The 19,753-nt window shown below is 57.3% G+C and overlaps 1 protein-coding gene across 5 annotated transcripts in view; it reads right to left on the reverse strand.

The window, feature by feature from the left end:
- RFX1 (regulatory factor X1) overlaps positions 1-19,566 on the reverse strand; it is a 31,262-nt gene extending 11,696 nt beyond the window's left edge. Inside the window, exons 1-8 of one of the 5 annotated variants that reach the window (XM_067032674.1) lie at positions 19,330-19,520; positions 12,391-12,781; positions 5,341-5,450; positions 5,018-5,101; positions 4,241-4,348; positions 3,187-3,303; positions 1,980-2,075; positions 410-504 (exon numbers count right to left, since the gene is read on the reverse strand). In XM_067032674.1, coding sequence (XP_066888775.1) covers positions 410-504; positions 1,980-2,075; positions 3,187-3,303; positions 4,241-4,348; positions 5,018-5,101; positions 5,341-5,450; positions 12,391-12,712 — 932 coding nt within the window. In that variant the 5' untranslated portion in view covers positions 12,713-12,781; positions 19,330-19,520. Of the gene's footprint in view, positions 1-409; positions 505-1,979; positions 2,076-3,186; positions 3,304-4,240; positions 4,349-5,017; positions 5,102-5,340; positions 5,451-12,390; positions 12,782-19,329 lie in introns of all 5 variants that reach the window. The other 4 variants (XM_059060484.2, XM_067032675.1, XM_067032677.1 and 1 more) reach the window with 4 other exon arrangements.
- Positions 19,567-19,753: the final 187 nt, after the last annotated feature.

Consider the following 19,753-nt stretch of genomic DNA (forward strand, 5'->3'; position numbering starts at 1 on the left):
GAAGAAAGGGGATAATTTCTTTTCTCAGAGTATCTCTGGGAGGAAACAAAGAAATGGGCCACAGCATCCCCTCTGGGGCAGGGTTGGGGGTCAGGAGTGAAGGAAGCTTTTTTTTCACAGTTTAACATTCCCTATTCCTTAGAAATTTTTATCTTGTAAAATTAAAAACATTTTTTTTTCCATTTTTGTTTTCTGTTTTTTTGTATAGAACCAGACCAACCTGATTCCAAAGCTCTTACGCTTTGCTGGGATGCCTTTCCCAACTTGCCGGGGTCCCCTCAGCTTTACCGCCACTTGAGGCCTTGAAGGCTGGCTGGTCCGATGGGGGCTGGGGCCTCAAGTCCCAGGGGGTCCTGAGCAGACCCATGCCCCTCCTCCTGTCCCTTCCCCCAGTCCCCTCCCCACTCACATGGCGCTGGCCGTGTAGCTGGCATCGCTGCCCTCCACATACTGCACTTGGCTGGAGTACACATGTGGGACTGGCACCTGCTGGAGCTGCTGCACCTGGCACAAGAGGAAGGGGACACAGAGGGTCAGCGGTGGGCCAGCTCCTTGCCTCTGCTTCTAAAAGTCTGGCAGCTCCCCAGCTGGAAGGCTGTACTTCTGGGTTCTCTGAATACCCTGGACTCGGCCAGGGCTGGGAATCAGGCACAGCTGTGTCAGGAGAAGCCAGGACTCCCTGCTTGGGCTGGGGACAGTAAAGGTAGGGCCTGAGGTGTGCAGAGGGGACCCCAGACAGGGTCCTACCATGGGCGTGAAAGTTGAAACCCAGGGGCAGAGCCAAGTCCTGGTACAAGGCTGTCACTAAAGCCGGAGCCTGGAACTACAGACGTGGCTTCAGGGTTGCAGCGTGCATCAGGGACGGACCCCTGTCTACAGGGGCGGGGCCTAGAAACCCTGAACCGGATGCTAGGGGCGGAGCCGGGGCCAGGGGTGGGGCCCCGTTTGTGGGCCAGAATCTGGAACTACTGACAAAGTCTTAGGGGCGGGGCCTGATTTCCCCACCCCATCCCCCACCCCAGTTTGTAGTGGCAGAGCCTGGGACCTGGAGCCCGATTTAGGGGGGATCAGAGGCGGGTCCCCAGACTGGCTGGGTGGAGGTGGGGTCTACAGGGCCTGCGGGGCCGGGCGCGGGCCGGGGCCGGCGGATCCCGCCCCCGCCCGCCCCTTGCACCCCGCCCATGCGTCCGCCACCTACTTTGAGGGCCGTGGCGGCCGTGCCGAACACTAGCACTTGGGGAACTCTCTGGATCCTGACCCTCTGGTCGGGGCTGGCTCGGGCCGGGAGACCGGCTAGTGGCTCGAGGACCACTTTCTGCTGCGGCAGGAGCAGGTGCGGGGACAGCACGCCCACCAGCTCCACCCACTGCTCGGCGCCCGGCTCGTAATGGGGCGGCGGCGGCTCGGGGCTGCCTAGCTGCGGGGCCTCCCCGCTGTACGCTGGCGGTTCCGGGGCCAGCACGCCCGGCCGGGGCCCAGGCGTGGGCGCCCGGGGCGGCGGCTCCGGTGGCGGCGTGGGCCGGGGCTCTTGCTGCTCTGCCTTCCTAGCGGGAAACTGACTGCCTGAGCTCTGGAGGACAAACAGAGACACTGGGGGGTCACCGAGGGCGGCCGCGGGTGGGGCTCCAGGCCTCCACCGCCCACGAGGCTGCTGAGCTCACTCAGCAACCCGACCAGAAGCTCCCCACCCCGTGTGAGGGAAGGGAGAACCGAGATCTCTCTCAGCAAAACCTGGGCCTTAAACTGCCAGGTGCCCGGAAAGAGTAAGACTCCAGGACCAGGTCCGCAGCCTACGGCCAGAGGTGGAGCCCAGGATGGGGCTGGGGTTCTGAAGGCTCCAGCTGCCTCCCCACCTACCCACCCACATCCCCCCAGAGGAGCTGCACTCCCTCCCTGCGGCCTGAGGGGCCTGCACCCCTCCCCAGTTCAGCCCAGGCCTGGCCCCAGTTTGCCCAGAGGTAGGTGGGGGAGACACACACCTCTTGAGCCACGTGGACCGGCTGGAGCCCTTGCACTGTGAGCTGCTGCACGGGGCCAGCTTTGGGCACTTGTGGAGTGGCCTGGACCACGGACCTCTGGGGAAGGAAAGGCAAGTCAGACTGTGGTAACGATGGCGATGATGGCTGCCCATCTGCCCCTAAACACCACCCCCTGCCCGCGTGAACTCACGTAAGCCTCACAGCAGCCCCCTAAGGAAAGACGCCACCTTTCTCCAGCTTTTCACTGCTGGCCCTGCACCAAGTGCCTTCCAGGTTCATTACCAGGTTGCCTCTGGGCGCCATGTTACAGGTGTGGAACCCAGGCTCAACAAGGTGAGGCTGATGGGAAGTAGCACTGAGTTGAACTTGGGACTGACTGAGGGGTTCCCTGCTCTCTACCCCCACTCCCTACATGGGTTATCCCGCACGCCCATGATACTGACTGTCCTTACTTCCACGCTAGGGAGGGGATCCCGGCATTACCCTCAGGGAACAGAGTGAGGGACAGAGGCTGGGAGGCGGGAAGCTGCTGAGTGATGGGGCTGGGACTTGAACCCAGGCCTAGGGCTTCAGAGGGGCTGTGGTGCCAGGCAGGAGAATATCTATGAATCCTTCAGGGTGGGGTTTCTGCTTTCCTCCAGGGAAAGGGTCTATGGCTTTCATCTGGTTCTCCGAGGGATGGGGAACCTCCCAACCTGAGTGGTAATGACCAGACGGCAGACAGCTCTTGCCTCTTAACCTCCTCTGGCTGCCGTGGCTGGCAGCTCAGAGTGAGGCCTCCTCCAGAAGACTGGGCACGGCTGAGGCCTCTCCCTGAGCCCCTTAGGGTCGAGCCAGGACTCGGCCTTGGGGTTTCCTCCAGGCAAATGGGCCCAGAGAGGCCAAGGCTGTTTCTCGAAGTTGTTTCCAGTGCCTGTTCAGTGTTAGGTGCTTTCCACGAGGACGCGCTTCATCCTCACGGCAGCCCCAACCACCCTGCTCCCAGGCCCTCGGGGAGAAGCCGTTATTTAGGTGAGAATGTGGAGTCTGGAGAGAAGCAGAGGTGCTTGCCAAAGGCCTAGGTGGCAGGCTGGGGCTGGACCCCCATCTGCTTGTCTTGTCTCTCACAGGCCTTCCCCACTGCAACTCCCACTGACAACTGAAGGAGGATGCAAAGGCCACCGGGCCAGCACCCTCGCCCCTGCCACTGCCCGCCTTTGCCTGGCACCTCTTGGGTGACGGGGACACTCTGCTGGACGCCGTGGACTTGCAGCTGCTGAGACACCGTGCCCGTGGGGGCCCCAGCCGTCTTGCTGGAGGAGCTATTGGCCTGCACTGGCGACCGCTGCAATGGAAGGAGACACGGTGTGTGTGTGGAGCAGCCGGGGCCTGACAAAACCCTGCTCGAAAGGGCTGTCCAGAGAGCTATTAGGGGAGGGCAGCAGCCAGAGGGGACGTATCCAACCACCTAAGCTGGTAACCATCCTTTGCATCCAAATGCCTGGTCCCCACCACAGCCCCAGTCATCCCAGATGCAAGGCTCAAGGTTCAGACCCATCTTCCCCAGCGAAGAGGGCTGGGACTCTAGCTTCAGCTCATGGGCCACCTGCTGCCTCCATCATCAGATGGGCTGCAGCCCTGAAGTGAGAAAGGATAGGTGAGGGCACCCCTACTTTCCAGATGAGTTGCTGACGCACAGATGGGAAGGGACGTGTGCAGGGCCACGTAGTTGTGAGTGGTGGCACCAGGCGCTGACCCCAGGTGGGCTGGCTGCAGAGCCCGATAGCTCTGGAACGTGCTGTGTCACAGTGGGTATCATTAACTGTTTTACACATTTCTAACTCTGGGCTCAGTAGGCTCTGAGGGCCTGCCCAGAGTCCCCAGGACTGAATGGCTGAGCCAGGGATCTGACCTTGAGCTCTAATTGCTGACACCCATGCTCCCGGCCACCCACGGCTCGCCTGCCTCCACACCCTCGCTGGTGTTCAGGGGTCCCTGGATTCCACCCTGTGGTCAGAGGAGGAACCTCTACCCACCCTGTCAAGGGAAGAGGGGCCCACTTTGCCTCCTGGGATGCAGTGCCCTGAGCTGCAGCTTCAAGGCCCATCTCGACCCAGGGGAGAAGCTGCCTCCTCCTCCTGGAGCCGGGCTCAGCTCAGAGCCAGCAGGGCTAGGATCTGGCGGCCAAGCCACCCCAGCCAGGGTCAACAAGGACTTGGGAGGAGTGAGTCCTGACTCTGGGGAGAGGGGCGGGGAGGGTGGCCAAAGGGGCCGCCACCTACCTCAGGAGGTGAGTGCACCTGCTGCGTGCCATGCACCGTCAGGGAGACCTGGCCACTCTTGCCGCCCGGGACTGTGCTCTGCACCACCAGACGCTGTGTGGGGAGAGCCTGGAGCCAGAAGGGAGAAGGACCACAGTTCACCGACAACAGCCTGTGTGTTTTTAATGAGCACCTGTGCCATGCCAGGCGCCGTTCTAGCGCCGCATGCCTGCTAGCTCACAGAATCACCCTGACGAGTCCTGATGCTGCAGTCGTTCCCCCACTTCACAGGGGTTTAGGACAGTGAAAGTACTTGCCCGAGATCCTGGAGCCCGTGTGCAGCAGAGCTGGAGTTTGTGTCCAGGGAGCCTGGCTCCACAGGGCACATGAAATGTGCTCTCACCCTTGAAACCCGACAGGTCCACGCTGGACGCCGGCACCCGGTGTGTAGCCTTCCAGGCGACAGACCACCATGCACTCACGCCCCTGTGCTGGCTATGGATTCTTGGTTCCTAACCGGCTTTTGCTTCTCTGCTTTGGGACACTGGGGCTGGACCCACCAGCCACATTCCTTACTGTCAATCCTCAGGTCTCTCTGTTAAGATGACTCCTGCAGCTCTTCCTTCCCCAATGGGCCCTGACTGACACAGCCTCACCGGCTGGAGGCAACAGGTAGGGCAGCCCCTGGATAGGCCCCATAGCCCCGATGCTGGTGAGGGTAGATAAGAGCAGGCCACAGGGGTGGGTTCTGCACCCTGGGGAGGCTCTGAGGGTGGGGGCTGGATGCGGGGCGCTTACCTGCTGGGGCACCGGGATGTTGGTGAGCTGGAGGGGTGACACGTGGCCTGGCTTGGCCTGCACACTTGTCTGGACCAGCAGCCGCTGCGGGGGAAGGAGGAAGGACCTGAGCCGCGCTGGTTTCCCCAGGGAGGCCGGGCCCGGCCTGGGGTGGGGAGGGGGGGATTGTTGGGGCAGCAGCAGTGAACGTCTTGATAAGAAAAGATGAGAAAATGGTTCAGGCAGCAGGACCGGGGGGAAGCAAGGTACCCACGGCCACAGCCTCGCTGACCCCCTCAGGTGCCCTCTCTACACACCCCTGGGAGAGGGGTGTGTTGTCCTACCTGCTGGGTGCCCTGCACCTGCTGCACCACCTGAGTGGGGACTCCGGTCTGGCTGGCCGTGGAGCCCGGGCTGGCCTCTGACACAGTCTCGCTGGCCCGCATGGCACCTTCTGTAGGGAAAGGTCACCAGGCCAGCTCTGCCTGCTGCCACTGCCCCCACCCTGAGCCTGAGCCCGCTGGGATGCGACGATGCAGCCTGAAGCCAGCTCTGGATGGGGCTAGGCTCTGCAAGAATCCCGCCTGGCCCCTGGTCAGCCCCAACACTGCCCATTGGGGTGGGCCGGTGGCCCCAAGGGCCTATAATCCCTAATACCCAGAAGCAGCCTCCCTCCTCACCCCTACCCTCACTGTCCCAAAATCAGACCGGAAGCGGTGACTGAGAAGCCATGATGCAGCGGAGGCTCAGAGGGCTGGACCCCTCTGCCCAACAGGCAGGACTGCGGACCGTGACTGACCCTGCCCCCCGCCGCCCCCCAGGTCCCACAGCCTTGCAAGGTGGCGTCGGGGCCACCTTCCTTGAAATGACCCCTGGCTTCCCAGGGATGGAAGCTGGTCAGAGAAGTCGCCCCAGAAGGTCTCACGGGCCTGCGGCCAAACACCCCCTCCCTCTCCACCGTCCCTGCTTCCCAGTCCACACTGGGGTGGGCGGGGGGTGGTGGTGGCAGAGGACTTGGAGGTGGGCAGGCGGGTACTCACGCTGACAGGCAGCCAAGAAGAAGCAATCAGAGAACATGGTGCCCACCTGCCCCACCGCCCCGTCTGTCCCGGGGAGCCTGCCCAGAACTCCTCGCCCACCTCTTTGGGAACGGCAGGCTGTGCGGGCGGCTTTATACCTGCGACCTTGGGGAGCTAATCCCCCCAGTGGATGCAGAGTTCCTGGCTGTGCTCTTGGGATAAACACACTTCCCTCCCAGCGGGTAGAGCCTGAGTGGGGCCTTCGCGGGGCTGGGGCCACTCCGTGGGGTCAGGTCATCTCTGGTACCCAGGGATGCTATCAGGAAGGCACGGGTAGAGTTTCATGCACATCTCACTAAGTGATTAAGAGGGGAGCTGGCGGGGAGGGAGGGGCGTGGAGCACGAGTGTCCCTGAGAGGCACTGGTTGGGAGACCCTCACCCCAGCTGGAACACAATCCACCCCACCCCCTCTGTGTCGCCTGGTTGCTCCCAGCAGTTTCAGTTGTGGGGTAGGGCTGGGGGCACACAGGCGCCTGCCCTTCCTCCAATGTGCTGCCAGAAGGAGACAAGGTCCCAGTCCCATCCCCTGGGAGCCCTCTGGTGGGACTGGAGGGCAGTGGGCAAGGAATAATAAAAGTAACTGTAGCACTTCCGGTGCCCCAGGCACTGCAGTAGGGTCTTCCTGGGCAGCTGGAAATGGAAAGAAGTTTTATTACCTCTGTTTTTAGAGAGGGCAACAGAGACCGGAAGAGAGGATGTAACTTGTCGGAGGTCGCCCAGCCGGGAACTGGCAGACCAGAACACAGGCTCGTGTCTGTGCCCACATGAATGTCACACAATGTGTGGAACCCAGAGTCGAGGGTCAGGCCCGGGCTGAGGGCCCAAAGGCAGTGGTGTGCAGACTCAGGCATGTGGGTACCGGAAGACAGTGAGCCAGGGGCCTAAGGGGACACCACAAGGTCCAGAGCGTCCCTTTGGGGCTCAGCCTTCAAAGCGGGGAGCTGGGCCTCAGCTGCTGTGGGGAGACATGGAGAAGGGCCTGGCCGGGACAGAAAGGTCACCCTAGGTAGAAGCAAGGACCTCAGGGGCCAAGTCTGGGGCAGAGCATATGAATGTATATATGTTGGGTGTGGGGGAGTGGTAGCCAGATGTGGGGCGGACAGTGGAACCGCAGGCCTGCTTGGCCAGCTGCCTCTGCAACCAATTCCAGGGGGCACCGATTCCTATGTTTTGCTGGAATTGTCCCTCGCATCTATTGTACTTAGGCTTCTCTGAATGGTAAAAGAGGAGGCCCTCACTGAGCTGGTCTACTGGGAGGAACCTGAGAAAGCCCCAAGTCATGTGAGGGGCCCGGCACACCTGGGTGTCCATGAGGCACAGGAAGCCAGGCACAGCCCAAGGGATAGTGCCTGACAGAGGAGGCCTGTGGCAGGTTTAGCCTGGCTCAGGGTGTGCAGCGACTCAGGGGCTGGCCCCAGCCACCTCCTAGAACCCGGTGCTCTGATGAAAATGCCAAGGCTGATCCTTAAGCGGGACCCCGAGCTGTTGGAGGCCTGGGGACTTGCTGAGATCAAGCATCTGCCTGGGACAGGGAAGCCCTGGGAACCAGTGTTGCCCATCTCCTGCCTCTGGGGTAGCCCTCAAGGCCAGAATCCCCATCTTTGCCAGGCCAGGAGGGCATGCCAGGCAGGTAAGGTTCCAGAGTCTACTCTTTGGACAAGGGGCTTCCTATGTGTGAGCCCCTGTCTGCCTGTAGCCAGGGCAGGCTCCCTACCATTGTGTCTAGCCCCGGCTCTGTGTGTGTGTGTGTGTCTGTGTGTGTGTGTGCGCGCACATAGGGGGTCACTGAGTCTGCGAGCATCTGCGTCCGTCTGCAAACTCCATTCTGGGCATGTGCACCAGACCAGAGAGGGCTCCGCTGTCTCAAGTCTCCAGTCAGGAAGCGGCAGCTGATTTCCTGTTCCTCAATCTGATGAGTGTCTCTTCCTCTCCGAGCCTTGCACTTCCTCACTGAGACCTACTCATGCCTCAAATGTCACGAGCTACTTAGGGGAAGACGGAGGGAAACCTGAGAGGCTTGACTGCAAGCCGGGTCCCAGTTCACCACAGACAACAGATGGGGCAGTCATGGCCCTCTCCCTCCTGATCCTTTGCTCCCATCCTGCTGATGATTTCAGTCAAAGGTTCTTTGGGGGGCCTGTGGACTCCTGCTGCCCCCAGCGTCCCGAGTCCCTTGTCTGCCTTGACCTCGGTTTCCCCATCTATGCTTGGAGACACTGACAAACACCCTCCATGTCCCTCTCCTGTCCCTCCCTCTCCCAAGGACTCCAAGTCAGAAGCAGGGAAGAGAGGCTGGACATGGTCCCTCCTTCAGCCCAGTCCTATCCCCTTCCAGAGGCTCACTTTCACTTTCCTAGGGACAGCTGGCGGGACCCACAATGCCCTCCTTCCACCTGGGTTTTGGGTGAGAGTCCGGTTGCCTCTGAGGACAGGGATTTATGGGTCTAGAGGATTGTTCCCAAGCCGGGAAATTTGAGCTTCCTTCCCATCACCTCCAAAGTCACCTTAGGGCAGAGCCTGCAAGGATCGGGTTAGCTGAGCAGCATCTGGTGCTGCTGGTGGCTGGCTTCCAGCCTAGGCTCCAGGTCTGGGTCCAGGGCCCCTCCCTGCCTCCTCCCTGCCACTCCCTGGGTCCCTGCTCAGCTCCGATTGCTCTGGCTCTGGAGGAACCCCAGGCACCTTGCTGCAGCCTTTGCTGGTGTCAGTTACACCCCCACCTCCACCCCTAGGACTGGCTCACGTGGCCCAAAGGCCACCCTTAGATAAAAGGGACACTAAAACTGGAGAGGGTCATGAAGGAACCCGAGGAAATCACGGCAAGGGGATGGGGGAGGGGTGAACGGAGCAGCACAAGTTCAGTGACAGGGCGCAACCCAACCTCCTCTTAGAACAAATCAAGGAAGTATTGCCCAGTAAGCCTTCCGGGGACAGGCCTGCTCCCGGCAGAACTGCGAGCAGAAGGGAAATGAAATTCCCCAGGACCGCTGTGAAAGACAATTAAGCCACTGCCTGACCAAAGAAGGGAGGCTAAGATTCACGCCAACAGCCATTCACGCCAACACTGCAACCCGTCCACACTGAGTGCCCCACAGCAAGATGGGGGACCAGGGGAGGAGAGAAACAAAGGCTTTGATCTGTAAGCACCCGGGACTCCCTGGGGGAGCGCTGGGAGGAGCTGGAGAAGACAAGGGGAAGAGAGGAGGTAGGCTGGGACTTGGGGTATTCTGGGGTCTGGAGATGTGCATCCATTCCAGACCCTTGTTCTGGGGACCCTGGACACCTGAAGCAGCAAAAGCCAGCACTCAGGAGGTTCAGGGCCAATAAGATGCCCCGTAGGCTACGAAAAGTCCTCCAGCAGTGACAGATAAGCCCTCCTACCTGCTCTTGGCTGCCCAGGGGCTGATGGGGTATGAGGGCTGAGCTGGGTCAGGCCAGCATTCACGAGGGCTGAACCACCAGCAGGTCTGGGATGGGAATGCTCCCGGCAGAGGACCACGTGAGTACAAAGGCCCAGAGATCATCTAAGCCTGGAAGGTTTGAGGAGCCACAGGAAGACCAGTGAGGCTGAAGCAGGTATGCTAGGGGGCAGGTTAGTACCAGGTAGGGCTGGGTGGCCAGCAGGCCTTGAAGGCCAGAGTCAGGAGGCTGGACACTTGTCAGCAGGGGCACAGGGAGTGTGGAGCTTTTTAAGCCCCTTCCTGTGAGCCACAGGGGGCCAGATCTCCTAGGGCCAAGAAAGGCCAGGCCAAGGTTTCTCAGAGAGGGCCCCCAGGGCCACCTGCCTTGGAATAATCTGGGTTGAGCTGGGACATGATGGAACCTAATCAACAGCTGGCAAGAGGCTCCCTCTGGTTGCTGTCAGGGGAGGACTGTGGAGGGTATGAGCAGAGGCTGGACCAGGGTAGGGGGCCGTGGAGGTGGGAGAGGTGGTGGGTTCTGGCTGCATTTAGGAAGTGGAGCCAAGAGATCTTGCTTGCTCAAGGGTGGGTAAGACAGGGGACTTCCTTGGCAGTCCAGTGGTTAAGACCCTGCATTCCCACTGCAGGGGCAAGGGTTCGATCCCCGGTCAGGGAACTAAGATCCCACATGCCACACGGTGCGGCCAGAAAAAAAAAAAAAAGGATGGGTAAGACAGGAATCAAGGCTGACCCCGACCTGGGGGTGATATTTACTCGGACAAGGAAGTCTGAATGGAGGCCAGATTTGAAGAAGGAAAAAAATCCAGACTTCTGTTTGGCCATGCTGGTTTGAGAGGTCCCTTTGATGGCTCACAGGTAGCTAGGGCTCAGGGCTGAGGCCCAGGATGCAGACCTCAATGTGGCATTGTCAGCATAAGAAGTGGCATCGCAAGCTGAGACATTGGACAAGGCCACCATGAAGGGAGAATCACTGGAGCAGAGAGGAGGCCTCAGGCCTGATGAGGTCATTGCTGACAAAGTCAGGGAGATGAGGAGGAAGGAGGGAGGTGGGCAGAGACCAGGGCAGGAGGGCATCTCTGGGAGGAGGGGGACCAGTGTGTCAGGCGCTGCCCAGAGGCCAAGGAAGAGAACAGAGAGTGACCAGTGGATCGACAAGATAGGGCCATGGGTGACCCTGACTAGGACTGTGGGGAGGGAAGGTGCAAGTGGCTGAGGTGAGGGCGAAGAGACTAAGGAAGGGAGGATGAATCCTTTGAGGAATGCTAACTTAAAGGGAAGAGAATCGGGCAGCAGCTTAAGGGGGTGCAGGGCCTGGGGGGCCCGGTTAAAATGGGAGCTATTGCATCTTTTCAAGCAGGTGGAAAAGATCAGCAAGAGAGGGACCAAGTGAAGAGGCCAGGATGGCAGAAGCAAGTCTTGGAGGGGGCAGCCTGAAACAGGCAGGGGGCCAATTCACCCTTCCAGAAGCCAGAAAGCAGAGCTGGTGGGTGCAGATGGACCCCGGGTGCTGGGAGGCTGGCTGGGTGGGAGAAAGGGTCCTTCTTGTCATGTGATGATGCCTTGTCCCCAGTGAGGTCAGTAGCAGGGTCAGGGGTCAAGAGCACAGAGTGAGAGGGAGGTGACAGAGGTGAGAGATGTGGCAGTGGGTTTCTCGGACAGTGAGGGGTATGCTGGCTAGGGAATGTAGCAGGATCCCTGTGCAGCACCGAGAAGCCCCTGGAAATCTGTGGCCCGGTGACCCTGGCCACGTCCTTGGCCTGGCCTCACTCTGCACTCAACGGACTCTCGCGTGCCATCCCTCCACACCAGTCTGTGTGTTAAAGAGTCACGGTTCTGAGCCCCTGCATGCCCCACCCCCTGGCCCTCCCTGGGGACCCCGACACAGCCAGGAGCCTCCAGGATGCTGTCGGGGCCCAGCTGCTTCTGTCCTGGTCCTATGGGGCCATGTCAACTGCCACAAATTTTGACTCTTTATTGTCCTGTGGTCCTAAACGCAGTCTTGACCTGCTCCTTCCGCAGCCTCCCAGGATGCCCTTAGGATCCCCACCACTTCCTTTTCCACTCTTGGAGGACCAGGGCCAGCCTCAACATGAGGTTTCGCTGCATCCTCCCCTCTACACAGAGCACATCAGAAACAACTAATGACGCCGAGCCCTGTTCGGAGCTCCCACTCTCCCTTAGGGGAGAGACTGCCTGTCGTGACCCTGTGCTCCCACTTCTAGAATAAGCGGGCATGGGGAAGATGCTCTAGGCAGGAACCATGGGTGCCATGACCCAAGCTTCCTGGTCATTTGCTCCACAGCCTCAAGGGGCGGCCACAGTGACAAACAGGAGCCCTTGGCCACATCACATGCTCACGAACTCGCCCAGCCAAGAGCCCCACCTGGCCTGAGTCTTGCCAAAAATGAAATGGGAGGGGAGGGGAAGTGGTCCCTCCAGGCCTCCCAGCGGACCTCCCTGAACTGCCACAGGGAGCACCTCACACGCAGCCCCTGAGCGCTCGAAGCTGTTATGATCCCTTTACGGATGATGGCTGTGTGCTCACCCTCCATCTCCCACAGGCGTTTGCAAATTAACTCCACTGCCCAATCCTTTCTTCAAGTGACACCTTACTTGAGGATAGAGACAGAAACAGCTCTAAGAGCTGCCCTGGTGGGGAGGAGTTTGGGGGCACAGAGGCCTCCCTGCTTGGTCTGACTACTCCTTTCCCAGAGGCGCCCCCCAGATCCCACCTGGGAACCCCAAAGAGTTTAAAAGCTGCCCTCCTGGTAACAGGCATAATAAATGACAATGGGAGGGCGCCAGGGTGCCCCCACATCCAGGATGCTAGGCTCCCCAAAACTCCCTTTGGGGTTGTTCACTGAGTGCCCTGGCTCTGAGCACGTGTCCACTTACCGGAGACGGTGACCACGATGTACTGCTGGGACGCCGGGGATGGGGCGGGTGTGCCGGCTGGCTGCGAGGGCGTGGGGGTGGCCGGGAGCTCTGTCACGTACTGCTTCTGGCCGCCCGGTGGCTGTGCCTGAGGCTGCGGACTCTGCAGCTCGGTGACATACTGGGGCTGGGGGGTGGCGGTGGCGGCAGGGGGCTGGGGGGGCTGGGGTGCTGCTGAGGGGGGTGGTGGCGGTGGCTGGGGCTGGGCCTGTGGAGGGGCCTGTGGCGGCTGGGATGGTTGCGGGGCTGCCTGTAGCTCAGTAACGTATGCCTGTGTTGCCATGCCAACAGTGGGGAAAATGATAATAAATAAGGCTTTTCTTTTTTTTTTTTTTTTTCTTTTTCTTGCTTGCTTGGGAAGAAAGGTGGGGTGGGGGAGAAGAGGAGGAAAAAAAAAGAAGGAAAAACAAGAATTAATCTACAGGCAGAGGAAACCAGGGACAGCTCCTGGCTCCCTAGAGACACATTTGGGTTCATCAGTAACTTAATTAAATCCCGAGGCTGGTGGCAAGATATAACGAATCCATCACTGCAGGGCAACTGAGTGTGGACCGGAGCTGGTCTGCATCTCTTCCACTCATCCCTGCCCAGGATTCCTGCCTTCTTCCTTCCTAGGCCCCAGCGCCTGGGGGACCCCTGTGCTGGGAGAGCTCCGGCTCTCACCCAAAAACAAATAGTACAGTTCTCCTGAGGGCTCCTGCAGGCTGGGCACTGTGCTGAGTGCTTTCTTTACATTCCCTAATTTTAATTTTTTTTTTTTTTTTGGCCGCACCACGTGGCATGTGGGATCTTAGTACTCTGACCAGGGGTTGAACCCGTGCCCCCTGTAGTGGAAGCATGGAGTCTTAACCACTGGATCGCCACGCCAGGGAAGTCCCTACATGACTTTTTTTTTTTTAAACTTGTGGTTTTCTTTTTTTTTAATTAATTAATTTATTTATTTTTGGCTGCATTGGGTCTTCGTTGCTGCGCACGGGCTTTCTCTCGTTGCGGCGAGCGGTACCTGGGCTTCTCATTGTGGTGGAGCATGGGCTCTAGGCGCGCTGGCTTCAGTAGTTGCGGCACGTGGACTCAGCAGCTGTGGCTCACGGGCTCTAGAGTGCAGGCTCAGTACTTGTGGTGCACGGGCTTAGTTGCTCCGCGACATGTAGGATCCTCCCGGACCAGGGCTCGAACCTGTGTCCCCTGCGCTGGCAGGCAGATTCTTAACCACTGCACCACCAGGGAAGTCCCCCTACATTACTTAATTTAAAACTTTGCAACAATCATATCTGAATTTGTGTTCCTTCTGCCAGAGGAGGAGCTGCGGCTCAGAGAGGTTGAGATTACCCCAGGCCACACAGTAGGGAAGTGGCAGGACTGAGTCTGAACCCTGGGCATTCTAAGAACTTGACTAGTTGGCTAATTGCCAGAAAGGAAAGTCATGGGGAAAGCTATCTCCCAGCCAACCTGTGCCAGTTCCCTACTTGCCTGCCATCTGGGCTTGGATTCTTGGCTGAGTATCATTCCCAGTGGGGTGCCAGACACAGGGAAGCTGTTTGAGTCCAAAAAGCCTCCTGAGGTGCTTGCTGCCACAGAAGTGAGGGCAGTTATGGGTGGTGACACCAGATGTGAGCTCCTCAAGGAAAGTGGCCTTCTAGGGCCAGGGGCAGCTGGGCTGGGAACAGGTCCTGGGCCACAGGGCAGGCCCAGCAGCTGCTGCTGACCTCAGAATGGGGCCCACCTGACCAGGCAGAGGCAGCTTTTGTGGCTGCTAAAATGTTGTGGTCCCTCTCCCAGGAGCTGGGTGAGGCACATGGTCTCTCTTGCCAAGGGGGAATGGGCCCTGGTTCAGGTCCAGGGGAGCTGTTCTGGGCTTTCCCACTGAGCAGGACGGAAGGGTGGCCTGCCAGGGACTCAGGCAGCAGGGGGAGCTTGCCCACCCGGAGAGGGAAGAGGCTACTGCCTGCCATGCACACAGAGAAGACACCTTCCCCCAGCCCCTGCCCTTCCCAAACTCTTTTCTGCCAGCATTAGAGAGGCCCACCTCCTCAGGTCTCATACTACTGGGTCCAAACTCTGGCCCAGATCAGGTGCTCAAGTCACTGCAGCTTATCAGCACCTGTCTGCCCAGTGTCAGACCCACCTCCACATGAACCCTGGCCTGTCTCTTAATTCATAAACATGTAACTGGCTTTCCTCTGGGCCTCAGTTTTCCCATCTGTCACCTGGGGATGATGAGAACACCTGATTCATAAGGCTGTTGTAAAGATCCAATGTGATCAGCCCAGCACCCAAAAAGCACTGAGAAGTGGAAGTTGCTATTATTATAATTCATTCAACAAACATCCATGCTAGTTGGGACTGGAAGGGGGAGAGAGACACAATCCTCAAGCTCTTGGAAAGAGGTGCCAAGTGGGACTCTGACTCTGGTGTTTAGCAGCCTCACCTGGGGAGTTAGTTAAATGCAGATTCCTAGACCCCACTGCCAGAGTCTGGGATGACCCTGGAGTCTACTGTTTTGAGCTAGTCCCCTGGAAGATTCAGAGGCAGGTGTACTGGGGGCACTGAGAAACCCTGGCCTGGACTTTCCCAGCCCTAGGAGAGCTGGCCCCTAGGGGCCCCTCCCACCACAAAAGGGCTTTAAAAGCTCCACACTTGCTGGTGGTTTCTCCTCCTCGAGGTGCCAACCCTGCAGGCCTCCTCCCTTCCCCTCAGGGGCAGGGGGAGGTGGTGATGAGACAACTGAAAGGCTGAGCTCAAAAAGGGGAAGGGGAGATGGATCAACCAACTTCTCTGTTGGAGACCTTCTCAGCACTGTCATTGTTAGTCTCCAGGAAGAATGATACAGGATGACATATTTCCCATAATTATTTCACCAGGGAACTCCCTTTGTTTTGCCATTTGTGGAAGACTAGGTTAAGCAGACTTCTGTAGGGTGTTCCCTAGAGAGGAATAAGTCACAAATATTTATACAGGATGAGGCATTCCCCGCTATCTGAGCATGACTCAGCAAATCTGTTCCTTACCAATGAAACTGCCAAAAAAAAAAAGCACCAATGGCTGCACCTATCTTCAAAGCCAACACCTGTTTTTGGAGAATGTTTGAATCAATTCTTTAGGTCAGGGGCTGGCAAATTTCTGTGAAGTCAACATTTTTGGCTTTGAAGGCAGACAGCCTATTGCAATGACTCAACTTTGCCACTGGAGTATTAAAGCAGCCATGGACAATATGTAAACAAGCAAGTGTGGCTGTGTGCCAATAAAAGTTTATTTCTAGATACTTAGATTTGGATTTTCATAATTTTCACACATCATGATATATTAATCATGTCACAAAATATCATTCTTAAAAATGTAAAAATCAGTCTTAGCTCACAGGCCATATAAAACAGGTGAAGGCTGTAGTTTGCCAACTGTTTTAGATGCCAGATACTTAACTGAATGGTTTACGTGTTGGACAAGGCCCTCCCAAGGAAATGGAAAGAAAACCTCACTTCTTCCCTCACTTGTAGACTGGCTTCAAAAATGAACTTTTGGGGGAATGGGGAAATTAAATATAATAATGTGTGTTTCCTTCATCCTCTATATCCATTTTTGGGGGGTTTTTTGGGGGTTTTTTTGGCTACACCATGTAGCTTGTAGGATCTTAGTTCCCCAACCAGGGGTTAAACCCGGGCCCCAGCAGTGAAAGCACGGAGTCCTCACCACTAGACTGCCAGGGAATTCCCTAGCCAGTTAGTTTTTATGACTTGTCAATAATTCCTCCAAAATAGATCCTAAGGCTGGGCATTTCCCTCCATCTTTATCAATACCATGCTAGTCAGGGCTAACATCATCTCTTGCCTGGACCCTCTCATCACTAGCTCCTGGCTTTACTTCTTGCCTGTATAGTCTACAAGATCCTTTGAAAACACAAACCCTACTGTGTCACTTCTCTATTGAGAAGGCTCCAAGGCTCCCCATCACAGAGAATAAAATCCAAAGCCCTCCCCATGACCCATAGGGCCCTGTGGGATCTGGCCCTTTGCAGTCCTCTTTCCCACTCTGAATGTTCTAGCCACAATGTGGCTTCCCAAATGCTCCAGGCCTCCTCCTGCCTCAGGACCTTTGCACCAGCTCTTCCATCTACTGGCATGCTCTCCTCACCTCCACCTGCTGGCTCCTTATCACTCATGTCCTAGTTCATATGCCACCTTCTCAGGTCTCAAGTAACCCCCTTCCAAGCCCTCTGGAGTACATACGCCTGCTTTATTTTTTTTCCTGGCTCTGTATCCTGTTTATTTTCCTCTTCCCTCCACGACCAGAAAGGTAAGCTTTCCCCAGGGGTGGAGATGTGACCTGCCTTGCCCATGACTCTATCCCCAGCTACTAAAACACTGACAAGCACACAGCTGGGGCTCAACTTTTACTGTCAAATGAGTGTCCACAATGCTGGGAACACACTGCCGGTTCAAATCTACTGACTGGTAAGACCTTGTGAAAAAGTTACTGCCTCCTGCCAGCAGCAAGCTTGTGCTACAGGGGCAGGTGATGCCTCCTGGTCCAGAACAGGCCCCTTAGGCCAGGAAGACTATGCACTGTGTGGTTGCTATCTGGAGGTCGTGTCCCTAGTAGGTGGTGATGGGGAGGGGGTGGATCCTGCCTAACCTATACCCTGTCTTCAGCCCGAAAATGCTGAGGCGTGTGGCAGGAGGGAGAGGGAGAGATTAGCTCCAGAGACACCCTTCCCAGGTCCCCACCTTTCCTATGACACCCACAGCCCCAGCTCATCCAGCTGCCTCCTGGAAGGTTGAGTCTGAGCCTGGGCCCAGGGAAAAATTTTCTTCCTGGCTACCCTCCTAAAGCTGGAGAAGGGCCTTAGGAGAGTGACACTTCCCCACTAGAAACTAGAGTCCTAGCACTCAGCTTCCCAGGATCCCAGTCATTGGCCCACACAGCAAGTGAGTCAAGCTTTAAAGCCACCAGGCTGTCACCCGATTCAAAATGATAAAAATAAATGCGAATGGTATAATTCCAAAGGCTGAGCAGGAAGCAACAACCATCATAATAACAGTAGCAGCCAACATAGTTTGAGCAATTACTATGTATTTGATGCTCAACATGTATTCTTTTATGGGATCCACAGCATAGTAATATGAGATTAAAATCATTACCAATGATCACTGTCCCTAGTTTAGATGGGAGAAAACTAAGGTCCAGAGAAGTTAAGTTACTTGCCCAGGAGCATACAGCTAGAAAGCAGTTGATTGTTTCAAGGACAAGTGACCAAAGCCAGTGTTCCCTTCAGGAGTCTAATAACCCCTCTGGGCTTAGGCCTTTCCAATGCATAAGCTATAAGAAGGGGGAGGGGCAGTTAACAAGACTAGATCACTTTCTGCTCAGAGCTCACCTTTCTAACAGGTGCTGATGACCTGGCAACTTGGTTATTTCTAGATTTTAGAAATATTTCCCAGATCAGGTTATTTCCTGACCTGGGAAAAGTCCCTGGAGAAGTGACACCCCCAAGCCTTATCTCAAATTCTTGAGGAAAAGCTTTGGGAGAAACTGAAACGTTCCTTCTCCCTGAAGTTTACTGATTGATTTTAAAAGAAAACGGCTGCAGCATGCACTCGGTTCTGCTGATGCCAAGCTCCAAAGCAAGACGGAGAATAAGCACAGTGGACTTGGCCCAGCTGCTATTAAAAAAAAAAAAAAAAAAAAATTCTTCTCCCAGCAAAGCAGTCACTCAGATTCTCCTCTAACAAACGTGGAACACTTCCCCTTCCCTCTGACCTCGATGTCCCGGCTCCCTGCCCACGTGGCTCTGGAAGCTGGTACCTCCTCAGTGACATGTGACCCAGCTGACACCAACTTGACTGACACAAAAACATGTGTCTAGCCAAGAGAAGCAGCGTCAGAAACTTCCTCAGGCGCCCTTTACTCCATCATTTACTTCCTTCCCCAAAGGGAGACCAGGATGGGCAGAACAGCTAGGAATGGTCCCATCTCCAGGAACAAGCCCCCTGCCCGGGGCAAGACGAGATCTTAGATCTTAGAGCTGCCCACACAGAAGCAATCAAGTTTCTGTTCTTCTAACTCAGTCACCCAAGATCACTCCTCTCTGCCATGGGCTTCGCTTTCTGCGAACCAAATCGTCCAGACTAAAGCCATACCCCTATCCCACAGCTTCATGAAATTGTCTACTTTCACCACTTCTCAGAGTGAAGGCAGATTTAGGAGCGAACAGCAATGTTGAAATCAAGACTAACAGTTAATCTATAAAAAACATTCAGAAAAAGTAGATAGGAGTAAAAAGTTCAAGAATGAGCCCTAGAGAAATTCCTTAAAGGAATTAGGAGTCCCTGAAATGCAAAAAAGAGGCGATGGCAGTGATTCTCCCCACTTTACAGGATAGAAAACTGAGGCCTCACATGTGGTAGACACTGAGTCCTGGCAGGTTCTAAAGTGACAAGGCACAGGTGGCCTCCATTGCTTAGGCGAGCAGGAACGCCTAGGGGGCAGCTGCCCCACCCGGTTCCCGGGGCACCGGCCGGTCCCGCCCACACCTTATGACCTGGCCCCGCCCACCCACTTCGGTCCCGCCTCGCCCCTCCCTCGTTCCCATTGGCCCAGCCCTCCCAGTCCCGCCCCCTTGCACCTCCCGACATATAAAAGCCCCCCGCCCCGGCTGGCCGGCCTACCTCCACTCGCAGTCCGCCTGCGAGCGCCCGCCCCTCGCGGGGGCCGGGCTGCGGGGCCCGGGGGCGGGTGGTGTAGCCCCAGCCGGGCCCCAGCCCCCTCCCCCACGGCCCCGACAGTCGCCGCCGCCATTTTGACCGCCCGCCCCTTCCCCCAAGATTATGATTACAGCGACACCCGCCGCCCGGGCCTCGCTGTCCTCCCCGGCCCGGACCGCCACCCTGGGGCCGCACGGGTTACCTCGGCTTCTCCCTACTTCTGTCCACGGAAGGGCTTTCCACTGGTCTCGGAGGCGATGTTGGGAGGGGGACAGAACGTGCCGGGGCCCCCGGGCCGGGCCGGGGGGTTGGGAGTGGGGGTCGGCCGGTCGGTTGTTGTTGTTGACTCGCGTTGCCGGGTTGCTTGGTCGCCACGACTACCGTGGCTATGGCGCCTCCGTTTCCCTCACCGGGGCAACTGTTGCTACCCACCCTACTTACGTCACGCGCCGGGGGCGGGGTCCAGGGTGATTGGCGGCACTGGGTAAAGTGATTGGACGGCGCCAGGCCCTGCCGCTAAGCTATTGGCTTCAAGGCACGTCTTTCAATAGCCTCTCGACTTCCCGGCGCTCTGATTCATCAGTGTGAATGTCCATCAAAGGAAACTAAGCCCTCAAAGGCAGAGG

This window comes from Kogia breviceps, chromosome 4 (assembly GCF_026419965.1).
Source record: "Kogia breviceps isolate mKogBre1 chromosome 4, mKogBre1 haplotype 1, whole genome shotgun sequence".
Taxonomy (NCBI): domain Eukaryota; kingdom Metazoa; phylum Chordata; class Mammalia; order Artiodactyla; family Physeteridae; genus Kogia; species Kogia breviceps.